This window comes from Corvus hawaiiensis, chromosome 6 (genome assembly GCF_020740725.1).
Source record: "Corvus hawaiiensis isolate bCorHaw1 chromosome 6, bCorHaw1.pri.cur, whole genome shotgun sequence".
Taxonomy (NCBI): domain Eukaryota; kingdom Metazoa; phylum Chordata; class Aves; order Passeriformes; family Corvidae; genus Corvus; species Corvus hawaiiensis.
The window spans coordinates 33,859,947-33,875,426 of record NC_063218.1 but is presented as its reverse complement, the minus strand read 5'-3'; the positions used below and the strand labels follow the sequence as shown (position 1 = coordinate 33,875,426).

At 46.2% G+C, this 15,480-nt stretch overlaps 2 protein-coding genes across 8 annotated transcripts in view; one reads left to right on the top strand and one right to left on the bottom strand.

Annotated features, from left to right (window-relative positions):
- The first annotated feature begins 747 nt into the window (after positions 1–747).
- LOC125327645 (retinol dehydrogenase 12-like) lies at positions 748–9,184 on the top strand. 2 transcript variants are annotated; one of them, XM_048307392.1, is made up of 7 exons: positions 748–889; positions 1,564–1,682; positions 2,471–2,626; positions 2,902–3,006; positions 3,477–3,686; positions 5,557–5,746; positions 7,641–9,184. In XM_048307392.1, exons 1-7 carry the CDS (start codon positions 810–812, stop codon positions 7,741–7,743), a joined length of 963 nt encoding a protein of 320 aa, XP_048163349.1. In that variant the 5' UTR covers positions 748–809; the 3' UTR covers positions 7,744–9,184. The 2 variants fall into 2 exon arrangements, with proteins under 2 accessions (XP_048163349.1, XP_048163350.1); XM_048307393.1 differs by lacking the exon at positions 7,641–9,184 and adding an exon at positions 6,130–7,617.
- Positions 9,185–9,994: 810 nt separating this feature from the next.
- Positions 9,995–15,480, bottom strand: part of ZFYVE26 (zinc finger FYVE-type containing 26) — a 49,338-nt gene continuing 43,852 nt past the window's right edge. For all 6 annotated transcript variants that reach the window (XM_048306892.1, XM_048306895.1, XM_048306894.1 and 3 more), the window contains 3 exons: positions 14,273–14,455; positions 13,412–13,456; positions 9,995–12,323 (listed from right to left, as the gene is read on the bottom strand). In XM_048306892.1, coding sequence (XP_048162849.1) covers positions 12,114–12,323; positions 13,412–13,456; positions 14,273–14,455 — 438 coding nt within the window. In that variant the 3' untranslated portion in view covers positions 9,995–12,113. The remainder of the gene's footprint in view (positions 12,324–13,411; positions 13,457–14,272; positions 14,456–15,480) is intronic.

The window sequence follows — 15,480 nt, the reverse complement described above, 5'->3', positions numbered from 1 at the left end:
CCGCCCCGGCCCGGCCGGCGCTTCCGCCGCCGGGGCCGCCTCGCGCACTGCCTGCTGGGAGCTGTAGTCCCGGGAAGGCGGCCGTGCCCGCACCGCGCGGGGGCTCTCGTCCGCCGCCGCCCCGGACCGGCAGCGCCAGTGCGGCCCCGGGGCTCCCCGGTACCGGCGGGACCCGCCGCCGGAGCCGCCACCGCGCTGCTCCCAGGCCTCGGCGCCTGCCCGCATTATTGCATGCGCCTTGCCAGGGTTAGTGACATGAACCTCGGCGTGGGGTTGTGAAAACGTGTTTCAAATGCCACTGCCCACAGCCGCCGCTGCGCTGTCTCTGCAAACATTTCTCGGCTCCTTAACTGCGGAATGCGGTTCCAGGATGTTCCGAAGGACCGAGATCGGAGCCGTGCTCTGCCCGGGGTAAAAAGCAGCGGGCTGCTGGCGTGAAGCCGGCCGGCCACTCGCTGCCCGTGGGTACTCCCGATGCGGGTGGGGGGCACTCCCGCGGCAGGGAGCGGGGCCTGTTGGGCGTCCGGCGCCAGAGGACTCGGGCGCAGCTGGCGCGACAAGCTCAGGAGATCGCCCCGGCCCGGGCGACGAAACGCCGCGTGCAGTGCACGGCACCGGACACCGGGCGCCGCAAGCGGCGTGGCCCGAAGCGAGGGTGGCCCGGGAGTGGAGGTGTGGCCCGTATAGTTGTGGGCGGGAGAGGCCGCGGGGCGGGGCCGGTGCAGGGGAAGGCGGAGCCAAAAGGGCGGGGCGCGGCGGGGACCGCGGGGTGCTGGGCGCCGGCAGTGCGTGTGAACCGGGCGGTAGCGATGCTCAACTGCTGGGAAGCCGCGCTGGGCGCCGCCGTATCCGTCCCCGTCTTCCTTTTCGTGGCAGCGCCCTACATCAGGTGCGTCTTACCGAGCGCGGCCCCGGCCCTTCGCGTATGTTCGGCCCCGCGGAGCGGCGGCTGTTGGGGCGCGGAGTCAGTGCCTGTGTTTGTGTTTGTGTGTGTGTGTGTGTGTATGTGGCGGGAGCGCAAACAGCGGGAATCCCGTTCTACAGCCCGCGCTGGGGTCAGGAGTTATTCAGACCTCCCCAGCTGCAGCGCCCCGGTAACACTGACGCGCTGCCGGGGCTCGCTCAGCGCTGGCACCTCCCGCCGCCTCTGACCGCCCGAGGCGCTCCCCGGGCTGTCCCGGCACCGGCGCGCTCGCGGAGGAGCGGCAGGGGGCGGGCCCCGCGTTCTCCCCAGGGCGCCGCGGCGCAGCCCATTGGCCAAAAGGCGCCGGAGCGCGCGGCCGCAGCCAATGGGAGCCGTGGCTCCACTTGACGCACGGGTAGGACGGGGCCCGGGGGCGGGGCCGCGCTCCGGAAAGCGCGGGGGATTCGGGGGTGCGTTCGCGGCGTCCCGGTCACGACGCGGTCTGACCAGCCGCTTCATGTGAGGACGCCCGTGACTCCCCGGGGCCCAGGGCGCAGCGGTGAGCCCGAGTGTTGATGCGAACCCCCAGGTTCTGGGTGCTCAGCCCCGGCCCGAGCCCCCTAAGGAGGCAGAGGTGACTGGTACCTCCCCTCTTGCAGGAGGTATGTCGCTGGAGGACGGTGTAAGTCAACAGCAAGGCTGGAGGGGAAGGTGGTGATAATCACAGGAGCCAACACAGGCATCGGGAAGGAGACTGCCAGAGACCTCGCGCAAAGAGGCAAGTACAGTCTTCGTCAGCAGCCGGGGTGGCTGTGCCTTGTGCCAGTAGTCCCTTTTCTGGACCTAAGGAAGGCGTGTTGTACGCTTACATTGAAGTAAACTGGATCCCAGAGTTACTGCAGATGAGCCCAAGTACTGTTCCTTCAGAGGCTGTAACCACTGAGGTGCAAGTTCCCAGTTCCTCAACTGTTTTCATTGCTTGGACTCCAAAAATGTGCCTTGGGGACATAAAATGCTTTGCACTGCAACTGATTCAAGAGGACTGGGGAAGTTCCTCTATTCTACTTGTATGAAGCTAGGAAATGCGATAGGTCCACCACGGTGTGCTTTAGTTATTCATGTTTCAAGCTAATTTGATGTCAATGTTATTTGGGTAACCGGTAAGAAGATTAAACTACCTGTTCACAATCCATTTAGAAATTACTCTGGCTGGAATCCATCACCTTTATGTGCTCCTGGTTGACATTCCCATTACAGAGGCAGATATAACCCTATCATACCAGTGTTGTTGTATGCACTCCTGACTTAGGAGAACCTGGACAGAGGCACTTAAGATGTGTGTTTGCCTGGTCTGAAAGCATCTTTCAGCTGGATTGTCGCTCACAATGGAGTGGGAAAGGCTTTGTCCTTCCAGCCACTCCCCTCACTCATGCTAGTTCCCTAAAGAAACAATATATTGTTTGTAATTGCTGTGCATGGCCAGCCTGCTTGTCGTAGCCTTGATCATCCAGTGTGCTCCAGTGATCTCAGTTTCTGTTCCTGTTGTTCCCCCCGCCCTCCTTGCAGGTGCAAGGGTAATTATTGCCTCCAGAGACATAGCAAAGGGAGAAGCTGCAGCCAGTGAAATCCGAGCTGAGACAGGGAACCAGCAAGTCATTGTGAAAAAACTGGACTTGGCTGATACGAAGTCCATCCGGGAGTTTGCTGAGAATTTTCTAGCAGGTACAGTCTCTAGATTCTCCTTTGTAGTGAGAATATTTTACCAAGGACTGCTGTCTGCTCTTCTAACCATTGCCAAATCCCTGCCCTGCTCATCTCCGTACCTGTTGGGTACTGTGGTTCTCAGCAGGGGCTGGTCAGAGGCCATGAGCTAGTTTGTGGTATCCATTTTATTAAGGTGATGTGGCTGCAAGTCAGATAGCAAGGGATGACTTGTGCCACCTTCTTGTCTGCATTTTCTGTTTCCTTGTTTTAAGGATGGCTGTTGTTTCTTGCAGAGGAGAAGGAACTCCATATTCTCATTAATAATGCTGGGGTAATGTTATGCCCTTACTCCAAGACTGCTGATGGCTTTGAGATGCATCTGGGAGTAAATCATCTTGGTAAGGCCAGTGGAATCATGTTTGCACTCAATATGGAATCATAGACTGGTAGAATGGTTTGCGTTGGAATTGCCCTTAAAGATCACCTTCTTCTAACATCAATATCTGTTGCAAAATGCCAAAGGAAAATCCTTCTTTCAGATTTTCTCTTCCTCATTCTGCCTTTTTCGGGAAGGATGGAGGGCCTGAGTCAGAGTTCTGGAGATGCAATGCAGTGTACTTGCTTATTGTGGATCCAGCTTAAGTATCTGTATATATTATGTGGGACATTTTGAAATGTATGACAGCTCTAGCTTTTTGAAGATGAGGAGCAGAACTTGAAGGCCCCAAAAAAGTGTAGCTGTTAATTCAGGGGAAATTAACAAAAATTTTATTTTTCCTGGACTTGAAATGAGGGCAGCAGTAAGATACCACATAAAAGCAAGCAGGGGAACCCTTCCTAGAAGGATGACCTTTTGTCTCCCCCCTAGGTCATTTTCTCTTGACTTTCCTCTTGCTGGAGCGTCTGAAGCAGTCTGCCCCAGCCCGCATCGTGAATGTGTCCTCACTGGCTCATCACGGAGGCCGAATCCGCTTCCATGACCTCCATGGCGAGAAGAGCTACAATTGTGGCCTCGCCTACTGTCACAGCAAGCTGGCGAACGTGCTCTTCACCCGGGAGCTGGCCAGGCGGCTGCAAGGCAAGTTCCAGAGGCAAGCGGAATGCTTATCTGCTTGGCTTTTTGAGCACCATGGATGGGAGAGTGGATTGAAGAAAGGGCTGCAAATTGTCTATGTAGAAATTGAACAGTTTGAGGCAAGTGTCACTGAGGACTCTTTGCAGGAAGAAGTTATCTGCAGTCTGTGGAACCAGGAGCCGTACAACACTGGTTGTCTTTACAACAGTAGGGTAGAGGAGTTTAGTAGCTTGGCACAGCTGAATGTATCTCATTTTTCTTTGATGCTTGTCAAAAACTAGCTGCATCCACACAGACAGTTGTGGTATGTGGGTGGAAGCTGAAAACAGAGCTACAGCTGCAGTCTCCAATAGACAAGCTAATGCACACTCAGCTGCCTTAAAGGTTGGTGGCCTGTAAAACAAGCATAAGACTAGACAGTACTTTGTAAGTCACAACATCTGTCACAGTCATGTCATTCTGTCCTTTTCATAAACTTAAGTAGTGTATATTTACTAAAACAAGTGTTTTAGTAAATAAATACTAAGCAGTGTCTTTCCTAGGAAATTACTATTAGAGTAAGTCAAAAGAAGCAGGTGTTCTCAAAAGCCTGATGGAAACTGCTGCTGTTTAGTACTCAGGCCCTCTAGCACTTCGTTTTGCAGAAGGCATATAATGACTGCAGTGTTTGGAAGGGAGCAGGGGATGCTCCAGTGCCACGGATGAGTGGTTTAAACTGCTTCAAGAATCACCATCAAAGGTGTTAGCAAAAGTATTTTTAATGTGATGTCATAAAAGCATAACTTAACAAAGTTCGATGGCAAGGTTCACTCTATTACGTGGAAGACACGTACAAAGGAAAGCTGATTTAGAATCGAGTTAGATTGATTCACACAGGACTGGAAACACTATGTGTAAGGAAGACCCTCCTGTTGAATCATGAGGCTCAGCATGGAGCTCCTTGCTTTTTAAACTCCTTAGGGAACCTAGGTGCAGCTAGGTCCAGTTTTAGTCTCAGACTTGGATGATTTATGTGCAATGGAATTATCTATACAAAATTTATAATAATCATTATTGAATAGCTATATGGACTAGTAATGTTTCCTGAGGATTAATTCAGCAGTCACTTACCAAGGATTTGTTGCAAGCAAAGGGTCTCTCTGCCTTGGTTAAGGAAGGCTCTCTTAGTCTCAGGTAAGAAATCTCAAGCCTTGAGAGGCATCCCTGCTCAAGGGGAAAGTTACCTGCTGTGCAGTCCAGTTGCAGTTTGAGCTGAGTTCCAGTTGGGCTTATCTAAAGGTCTGTTGGTAAAAGGTCTCTGCCTTGAGGAGTAACCTTGAGAGGTGAGCCAGCTCAAGGGAAGATTGTCACCATGCAGTCATATTGCCTAGCAGGGAGAGCTCAGAGAAGGCTCACTTAGGCTGTAATATTTATGGAATGGAGTGGTTAGCTTGTAGTCAAATTGCACGCAATGGGAAAGGTACACATGAGACTCATTGCCTCCACAACCTTACTTGTTCCTGGATAAAAGAGTATTGGAAAAGCCATGTGCTACTTGTGTTCACTGCCTGATGGGTGTTTCAAGTTCATGTGCACTGATACTCACTGGCCTCTGTGGGTTTCCTAGAGGAGTTTTGGCCCAGTTATGGCTCAGACCTTTACCTTCTTTGGAGCCTGTACCAAACTACTGCTGATTTGGCTAAGAGGTCATGTGTATCCATCACATCCAGCATGCAGTAACTACAGAGGACTTCACTTGCTCTCTGTATCCAAGTCTGGACTCCTCCTTTAAGTTATAGAATATCTACAGGTAGAATTGAGGAGTATATTACCCTTTTTTAAAAGACACTTTGATTCACGCAGATTTGTCCTGGACTACTTTATTTTGCCATAGGCACTAAAGTGACAGCAAATGCTCTCCATCCTGGTTCTGTCTATTCTGAACTGGTCCGGCACTCATTTGTAATGACTTGGCTGTGGAAGATATTCTGCTTCTTCTTGAAGACACCTTGTGAAGGAGCTCAGACCAGTATCTACTGTGCAGTAGCCGAGGAGCTGGACTCTGTGACAGGACAGTATTTCAGGTGGGTGCAAGCTGATGAAGTGATATGCTGTGGAAGGCAACCTTGTTGGCTGGGGAATATGGGACTTACTGCCATTCTTCATTAAGAAGGGACCAGGTAAGAGGCTGTCTGGTAAGACTGAGGGTGACAAATACTAGAGACCCTTCCAGGTCTGTTGCAGTCGTGTTAGAAGAAACACTTGACCTGTGCAACACTTCATACAATAGCAGGTCCTTTAGTTCTAGAAATATTAGGGTACTCAAAGTACAGGAATGGCTGTCACATGCTTAGAGCTCTAATGCTGACCTGCCTAACACTTGGGAAAATCACTTTTCAGTAGAACTGTTCAGTTAATAAGATCACTTGAGTCAATCCTGGGAAGACAACTTCAGCTCTCGCTGTAGTTTTACCCCACTGGAGCAGAAGGGGCCTGTGCTCTCAGGGAGCTGGGAGAGCTGATGGAGCTGCAGAGACAGGAGGTGAGATTTTCAGGTCTGGCATGTGACCAAATAACTATCCTCCAGTATGATAGACCCACCAGCTGGGAGGGACTCTTGTCGGGATGCTTGTCATGCTGTCGTGGAAATGGTCTTGTGTAGCTCCCATTATAAAACCTTGATAATTTCTTGACTTTTTTGACTTACTCCACGGACCCTACATAGTCCTGCCTTTTCCCATCACTAAAACCACAGCCCAGAGCAGTTCCAAGTCATCATCATTCTAGATTTGAAGACTGCCATTTGAACAGATTCACGCAGATATGTCTGTCAGCTTCCCATTGCGTGTAGAGCATTTTAACAATACCCTTTTTTTGGGAATGAATATGAAAATTTGTCTTTTTTTTTCCCCTCACATGGATGCTGTTGGAGTCTTTGTGTCTTTGCAGAGCTTTCTGCTTGTGATTTGTGACCAGATTAGTCTCTGTAATGACATTGCCTGATCTTCATTTGGGAGTTTGCACCATCTTAATCAGACTTGAATATATAAATAGACATCTAAGTCTTCCTTGGATGACTGTCTGTCTCGGGATAAAAATGTAGTATTAATGTGCTGGAGTACAGAAAACTGGTGGAATTTAAACTCGTTTTAAAAAAGGGACTTTTGAACATGGTGGGAAACAAGAAGCTTCAACATTAATTCACAATTTACATTGGACTAGCCTAGAATCCTCACTTTCCAGGCCACAGACTATAAAGCCCAAGTGTAGACATTAAGAAAAGAATTTTTATGCCACAGTGAGACAAGTGGGAGTCTATCAGTCATTTTAGGAATATCAAAGACTCCATCTAAAAACACTGAGCTGAATGGAAGCCTTACAAGATGCCATTTCCTCTGTGCTCTTAAACTCCCACGTTACTGCAGCATCTAGCATTACAGTTGAGAACATGGGACCTCTTTTCCAGACAGAGTTCTTTCTGATTGCAGGAGCTGAGAAGAAAGGAGCCACAGTTCAGAGGATAATGGAAAAGGGCGTAACTATACATGATTATTACAGTGTTATTCTTGGGCATAGAGTGGGATAAGTAGTTTAGAATGAAGGGCTGTTTGAGTGACTTTCTTGTAGTTTGTTAGAAAATGTGCCTCTGAAGAAGCTTGGTTAGAATTTATATCCCTTTTTAGTGGTATTAATGAGAGGTTTCTTTAGGAGTTGAGACAGCTGATAGAGCTAGACTTGCTTGCCAGTTCTTGGTGCCATTGGGAGAGATTCTTCCCCAGCTAGTTGGAAAGAAGTCTTTCTTATGGTGGCTTAGCACCAACCCTTGCTCATTTGCTGGATAGCCTCCCACCATTCTTCAACTGGTCTTGAATTAAGCTGATAGAGAGCAACTCCCTGATCTTAACACAGACATTTCAGTGTGCTAATGTAGATGGAGATCTTTGAATTGAAAGAATAAAAAGAATGTTTCTCTTACAGTGATTGCCAGCCAGCATACGTATCTCCACGTGGTCGGGATGATGAGACGGCAAAGAAGCTCTGGAGCGTGAGCTGTGAGCTCCTTGGCATCCAGTGGGACTGAGCAGCACCAAGAGTGTACCTGGCTGGGCTTCTCTGGGGAACAGCACTGCTGAGGGAGCTCAAGAGTAGAATGCTGATACTTCAGCTGCCCTAAGGATGGCTCTGTGGGCACAACCTAATTTGAATTTCTGGAATATTACACTTAAGGATTGAGATTTGTAAGCAATCAGTTCCTCTTCCTAGCTGGAGAATTAGAGCACTGATGCAGGGAGCAACCTGCTTGGTATCTCACACAGCAGCGCAAGGCTATGGTTCTCTGGCTTTAGAATAGAAAAGGAGGTTGCAGTCTTAGGTTTAGATTATGAAGTAACAAGGAATTACTTTAAATAAAGTTTGGTTGGTTTCTTTCCTAACAGCAATAGTAAAAAGGTGGGACTCTAAAATTACAATCTATGAGGTTACTGTCAGTTCCTGCCCTTTGAACTGGCAGAGTGAAAATACTTTAGGATATTAGATTTTCTGGCAAGTAATGCAATACAAATGCTCTCAAGCACACAGAAACAGGTCCTGGCCTTTTTGTGCCAAGCATTAGGTGAAGTTTTTACGTGGAATCACTTTCTCTGCATGCTCTGTAAGAAGCTGGACCCTAGCCACTGAGGTATCTTGGACCTAAATGCCCACTGCTTGCAGTAAGTTAACTGAGGGTTGGCAAATCTTCTGAGAACCCAGGTTTTTGGTGCAGGTGACTAGGAGGTTAAAAGCTGCAGGAGTGCTGCAATTGTGCACAGGCAAGTTATTAAAAAAATCAACATATCTCCTGTGAAGCATTGAACAAAGATGGTGTAAAAGTTGTCACAGTAAACCCCCCAGCTGCACTTTAAATGACTTTAGAACCTAGAAAATAGAGCAGAATGAGTAAAGAACATCTCAGCCATGTTAAAAAATATTAAACAACTTCAGCTGAGACTTTAGCTTTAAATGACCCCAAACTCCCTAGAGCTAAATAGCTGAAACAGGAGGCAGGACTATATGGTCAAGCTGGCTTCAGGACAGGAAGGTGAAAGGCTTGCACAGAAATCCTTGGATTTGTCTGCCCAGCAGTTACAGGTTACCAAGGCTGCCAGCCTGCCCGTGCAGGACCACACAACTTGCACTTCCACAAAGCAGCTAGCTCAGGCCACGTAGCAATGGGACTGCTCCCTTGGAACTCCAGTGCTGCTTGAGTGCAAATTGCTAGACTGTGATTCCCTAATCAGAGATTATTTCTGAAAGAGTTAAGCAGTCAGAAACCAAGTGCCACAGGTCATAGGATTATCTTCTGCTTATGAAAAAAAGCCTGGAAGTTTATGGACTTGAATATGAGCCTGCCACTGTGACCAACTGCCAGTTTTGGAAAACAAATGCTAATTTTAATTCTTCCTGTCTGGATGCTGTCTATACAGATCAGTCCTGTGCTACCTCTGAGCAATACCAAATAAAGCCATTTTCCTTTTACAACAGAAGACTGTATCTTCCTTCAGAAATGTTGAATCAGTTTACTTAGTGTTGTTGTTATCTGCACCAGCCTCACTAATGTAGAGAACTCCATCTGGGTAACATTCTAAAAAGTCCCTTTGTGTTTCTCCCTGTCACGCTACCTTTTTTTTTTCCCCCTCCCTCTTCATGCTTCCCAATTATGAAGCTAAATCCACAACTATAATGTAGCAGTTGAATGGTACCTAGCACTGGAGGCTTGTCTTGCTTTCTCTGTCATTCTCTGATCTTCCAAGCGGCTTCAGGAGCAAGAGAAACCATTTTTTAAGAAAGCAGAAAAGTCTCTCTGGTGTGAAATATTTTTGCCCTTGCAGGTCAATGCCCTTCTCAAAGAAGTCTGATTTTAGATTTAACATAAGACATATTAAATAAACATTTCCACAGACATACACCGATTCTCTTTGACCTTGAGCAAGTAATTTATACCTCTCAGCTGATCTGTAAAAAATGAGGAAACTAAAGCTCATTTAGCTGTCTCAAAGGGAGGCTTGTAAGGGAGAGTTAGATTAACTTGCAAAGCTCCCTAGAGAGGATTACTGAGTACACGCATGAGGCTGAACTACCTAGGCTACCTAGCTGCTGGGGGGACTTCTAAAGATGAGATGTTCTAGTTGATCTAAATATTGAGGACACTCAGTAACAGAAATATTTTGCATGATAGAAAAATTATCCCCCTTCTAATTACTCTGCTAAGCATAGCCAAAAGCAAAATTAAGATCTAGAAAGAGACCCCTAGCTCTGCTGATATAAAAACTAAACAGAAAATACACGAACAGTCATAATATTTATTTTTTTAATTGTAAACAAACCTTGGTCAGTAACAGAAAAATTCTTTTAAACTGGCAGTATTCAATCCCTTTTTGCTGCTCAAAAATTCAAAGCCCCTTGATAATTGCACTATTTATGACACAAGGTAATTAATCAGGGTCAAAATTCCAGTTCTGCTGGTACAAGAAAGATTCCAGGTTAAGAGCATCAAATTACAACAAACACTATATAAAGTGCATCAGGTACAGTGCAAAGAGGTCAGGAAGAAAGGCAGGTATGGAACTGATAGGTCTGCATGGCAAACTCCACTCTCAGTGCTCTCCGTAGCTGAAAGAACTCGAGCAGAACAGGAGGTGTTACAGCAATGCAGATCTGGATACCCACAAACAGTAAAATCTTCTCCCCATAATCAGAGATTTAGAAATGACTGAAGCTATAGGTAGTGTCACATTTTAGGATTAGCCTGATGGCTGTAAGCTGATGGAAAGCTAGGTCAGTCTGGCCAAGGAAACAAAAGCTTTCGTTAAAGTACTGCTCACTAATGAGATAATGCAAATCCGTGGTCAGGGGATTCTGAAAGCTACATGTGGTCATTTCTAATTGCTCTAGTGAGCAGAGCAGAGCACACCACCTCTGAAGAGAGGTGTTTGTGTCAGCTCTTGAAAACCTGAAGAAGATGGACCAAATCCTTTCTGACACCATGGAAGTCTGTTCTTTCATTATAGTGAGCTTGGGGATAGTGCAAAACTCTTACTTGACAGTCTCAATTACTTTATGTACTAAAACTATTTACAATTACATTACACTTCAGAAAACCTGTTGGTTTTTTGATGTAAACAACGTTTTAATGAGAAAGTGAATTAGTTTTCCTACTTCTTGTCCTGAAGTACATGTAAACAGCAAACACAAACTCCTGTGGAATGCCATGTTTTGTTATTTTTTGAAGGTCCTACTACTGTCTACTACATTTCTGCCCATTTCTCATGTCCCAATACTAGTTGCAGAGAAGCAGCTACTTTTTTCAGCATCCCTGAACACAGACATTACACAAAGATTGCTGCTTCTTTTCATAAAACTGATTAACCTAGCACTTCCAGAGCAAAACCCATCAATACAGGGTATGTCCAGTTTGGTGTTCTATTGTACTTGACAGGGACAGGTTATCCTGGTAATAAATAAATACATCCCTGTGTGACAGGGATACACAGCACCTGTTCAATTTCACTACAGCTTGCTCTGTCTTTGCTATACCTGATGAAAAACTGTGGAAGTTTACTGTCAATTATTCAGTCATAAAGCTACATTGCAACAATTTATTGGGTATTACCATAGTAAAGAAAGAGGCACGTGATTTTTCAACTATTTTGAAGGCTTATTTTCCCTTTGCACTCCCCTTACAGGATATGCCCTTTATAACTTCTTTCATCTAGTTGGCACTAGCCCAAGTGCCACATCTATGGCACACATCACACAGTGTGACTGGTAAACCTGCCATGAAGAATCAGTTCCTACCTTTTCAAACAAACTAAAAAAGCTGGGTACACGTACTAGTGGTGAGGGGGGGGATAAAAAAGAAGTAGCAATGGTTTGTATAGAGGCTTAAAAAAAATCTGTTTTAGTCTTTGCAACAGAAGAACACTCCAATCTTGAAAATTTTACAGGAAACATCACAAAAATTTTATACTCTAGGCTACATCGAGTTGATAAAAATTTTCTGTCCTCTCTATATATGTTTTCTGGATTAAAAATAAAATACATATTATTAAGTTCAGTGCTTTTCAAAAAATATCAACCCCCCAAAAATTAAAAACCAACAAAACCCAAAAACTAAAGTCAGAAACAGAAGTGCTCTCTTCCATACATCTAAATTCTTGCTTGTTCAGTTTGAAACTGTCCCCTCCCCCCATCAAAAAGAGAGCCAAAAAATACTCTGAGGTAGTGACTGTCAAAATACAGGACTGGCACTTGTAATTTAGTTCCCTTCCTTTCACCAGAGGCACATTAGCAGCATCCATTTGTCACCAACATCAGTCAACAGAGTTCCATTTTATGAAGAGAGTGCTAAACCGGACGCCTTTGAGGGGTCGTGAGGCCTTCTCCTTCGGTATGCTGGCCAATGTCAATTCCATATTACTTCCTAGTGCCCTGGGGAAGCCGATTTCTCACCTTGGGCTGGTGCACTGAGAGCCACTGGGCACAGATGGCCTTGACGACGTCATCGCCGCTGCTCTCGGCCAGCTGCCGCACGTGCTGGACCAGCTGCACGGCCCGGGCCTTCTCCTGCCGCACCGACACCAGGTACGCAGAACGCAGCTTGTTGCACATCATGTATGCCTGGATCTGAAGCATGAGAGGCAGTCAGAACTTGGTCAGAAAGCTGTAGCAAACCTAAGCAAGCTTAAGCAAGGACTCACACGGGAAATACCCAGTTTAGAAGCGTGTCATACGAGGCAGTAGCACCATACTACCAAACAGAACGTAGCATGAAGCAGATCCCAGTGAAAAAGGTAGATAAAACAGGTGTATTTTATTAAGTTTGTGTCTTGTAGAAACTCCTTTACTGTATGACCATGAAATTAGTATCAGGAGTCCTATCTTGTGCATTAATTACCATATCCTTATAGCAAAGAGTCTGAATCTGTCATTTTCTTCCACTGCTGGTTCTAGAACAATTCCCATCTTTCAGTGACAGATCTTACAGAAAAGCAGAATTAAAAGCCCATTTTCCAATCTACCTACAACAGTGAGTTTGTTATTCGGAGCAAACAAAGGACCGACACAAATCTTTAGATTTTACTCCCAGCTATGCCACTCAGGATCTACAACAATCTCCAAATGCTGAGTCACAGCCACATCTATAAACAGGCATCTACAGTTCATATATTTATGTGTAACTCTCCAGTGGCTTGGCTGGCTGGTATGAAAGCCAACAAAGAAATAAAGTAGTTTAGGCTTCATTTCCTCTAAGAGAAAAAGTCTATCAGAAGTGGAGAAGTTTTATCATTTAACTCTCAATCAGCACCGAAATAACATAATCCTGAAACAATAAGCTGAAGTGGTCTTCATTAGCTGTCTGCCATTACTAGAAACTTAATGTAAACCTATGCAAAAAGTTGAAAAACAAAACCAACAGACCCACCAGTGTGCCTCACTGAAATACCTTTCCTCCCATTCTAACAAATGCCCAGCCCTCACTCTGAGGACTCTCAAGGAACTAATAGGGATAGTCCCAACTGGTACTTGCATGTCACAGCTTTACAGTCACAAACACCATGGCCTTGAAGGATTCACTGTGATTTCTACAATCTAGGAAGTAGCCTTCAAAAACCTTATTTGCATGAGGATGAGAGAGAAGACAGTGGAAAAGAGCCTGCAAGCTGCAGGCCAAAACTGGGCTGTTTAGCTCTTACTAATGTGCTTTTACTTACCTTGTTTTCATCACTGTCCATATCCTGAATCAGATTATCGAGATCCTGTGTCCAAAGAAGGGAAAAAGTGTTCACATTTGAAGTGATAATAGTCTGCAAAACTTTACCCCATCAGGCATCAAACCCCTGTGGACGGGCAGGGCTGCTGAGATCACAGCAGGTGCTTAGACTGTCCCAACTGCAAGGCTTGCCGATGTAGAAAATACAAAAAAATACAAATTCTAATTCTTCCCTTTACCCACAGCTTTTCCTGCCTGCCACATCTGTGGGGGGTCCCTAGAGAATGCTATGAGCCTGGGAGCCTCTCATGGACATGGCTCATGTTGCATGAAATGAATTTGTAGGTTCCCAGCACCCCAGCAGAAGTTGCCCCATGGCCCACCCTGACCCAAGGAGTGGACTGCATCCCCTAACCTAATTAACAGAACTAGTAGAGTGCATCTCCTTCCTTCACTGGGATGGAAGAAACACTGTGGCAGGCAAAGGGAATCACAAAATTGGTTCCTGTGGAGGCAGGAGGTTTCTGACTCCACACATCCTCTGTGTTAGCCAGCAAAGCCTCACTGAAGGGAACACCTCCTGCTGCATTTGGCAGGATCTTATGAAGCACATGCTCTCTCCCCACCATGGGTATCCATTTGGGAAGTGCAGGGTAGGAGTGTGCTAGCTACTTATTGTTTCCCCTCAGAGTACCTTGTACAAGGAAAACCACGCACTCCTACCTTTAAACTATGCCCGTACTAGGAGCCAGATCATCTATAGGACTCACTAAAAGAGCAGTACAGACACCAGACTTCCCTGTAGCCTGTATTGTATATACCCTTTTTACTTCAAAAGGAACACAGTGCAGGATAGAATTACCTCAGCAGGAATGTTTTTGAACTCATTTAGACAGTTTAGGATAATGTTATCCCCGTCATTTTTTGCTGCCACTCCAGACTCACTGACACACTTCAGGAGCTGCCGGATCTCGCTGTACTTCTGCTGCTTCACCAGCTGCTTGGCCACTTTGCTGTACACTTCTGTAGCCTCCAGCTGGAAGTCCTAGAGGTAGTTGGAACATCAGAGCAACATATTGAATGTTCTCAACAAATTTTCTCAACAACTGAGACAATCTCTCCTAAGGACAAAATACCACACCATGCTCCCAAAAAGTCAAAGCTGTTTTGGGGGCCTCTGGTTTTCCACTCACCACTGCCCAGGGTTGACTTAAAGGTCTTCTATAACCAGACTGGTAAAAGTAAATCTTGCTTAAGAAAAAGAATGCTGTTACCACCTTATTTTCAGGAGTGGCAAAAAAATGCAGTTTTATTTCTTCTGGCAAAAGATCCTTCCTAGATCCCCATCCACCTCTCCCTCACTCAGCATGTTCCCACCGTATTTCTCCAGCTACCCCACCAGCAGTTACCCTTTGGATACCCTAAACAGGAGGCAGCTGACCATTGTACACCTCCCACACGAGGGAAGAGATGATAAAAGCTGTGAACTGATCCTGCCATGAGTAAGTGAAGAAAAAAAGGATGGAAATGGAAGTGATGATAGGCAGCTGGACTCGCTGCTCCATTTTTACTGGGGGTAGTGGCTGCTGCTGCTGCTTAGAAGTGCTGTTTTTCTAAGGCTCTCCATCTCTCTACAAACAGGAGTTCTGCCTTGTACATCCTGACCTGAAAGAAGGAGCAGGGCCTGCCACATCCAGAAATACTCTTTCGGTGTGCCACCTCTGTCCAAAAGTGGCCCAGCTCTACCTTCTAGAACTATATGGATGAGAAACACTCAGGAGAGTTTGGAGGCTCATGGGCTATGCTGACTGATAAGCACTCAACTTCTACCCAGACATGAGGAAGGAGAGGTCCCCATTGAGAGTTTCCAGTTAATTAGTTTTGCTCTCTCAAATCAGGAGAATAGAACAGAGAGAGCCCTGGCCTTATTTATTCACTGCCTTTGCATGACTATCATGAACTGCAGAGAGCTACGGCGTGAGAAGTCTCTACACACATCTATGATTGTGGTTTGCCAGAGTTAAGACACTGAACAAGGTGCACAGCAAAGGAAAAGCTGTACTTAATTCC

What these genes read in the sequence shown, in the direction of transcription:
- LOC125327645 (XM_048307392.1), top strand. Translation starts at nt 810, where the DNA reads ATGCTCAACTGCTGGGAAGCCGCGCTGGGCGCCGCCGTATCCGTCCCC. An exon ending in CAGAGACCTCGCGCAAAGAG is followed by an intron (nt 1,683 to 2,470) that starts GCAAGTACAGTC and finishes CCCTCCTTGCAG; the next exon opens with GTGCAAGGGTAATTATTGCC. An exon ending in GTGACAGGACAGTATTTCAG is followed by an intron (nt 5,747 to 7,640) that starts GTGGGTGCAAGC and finishes TTTCTCTTACAG; the next exon opens with TGATTGCCAGCCAGCATACG.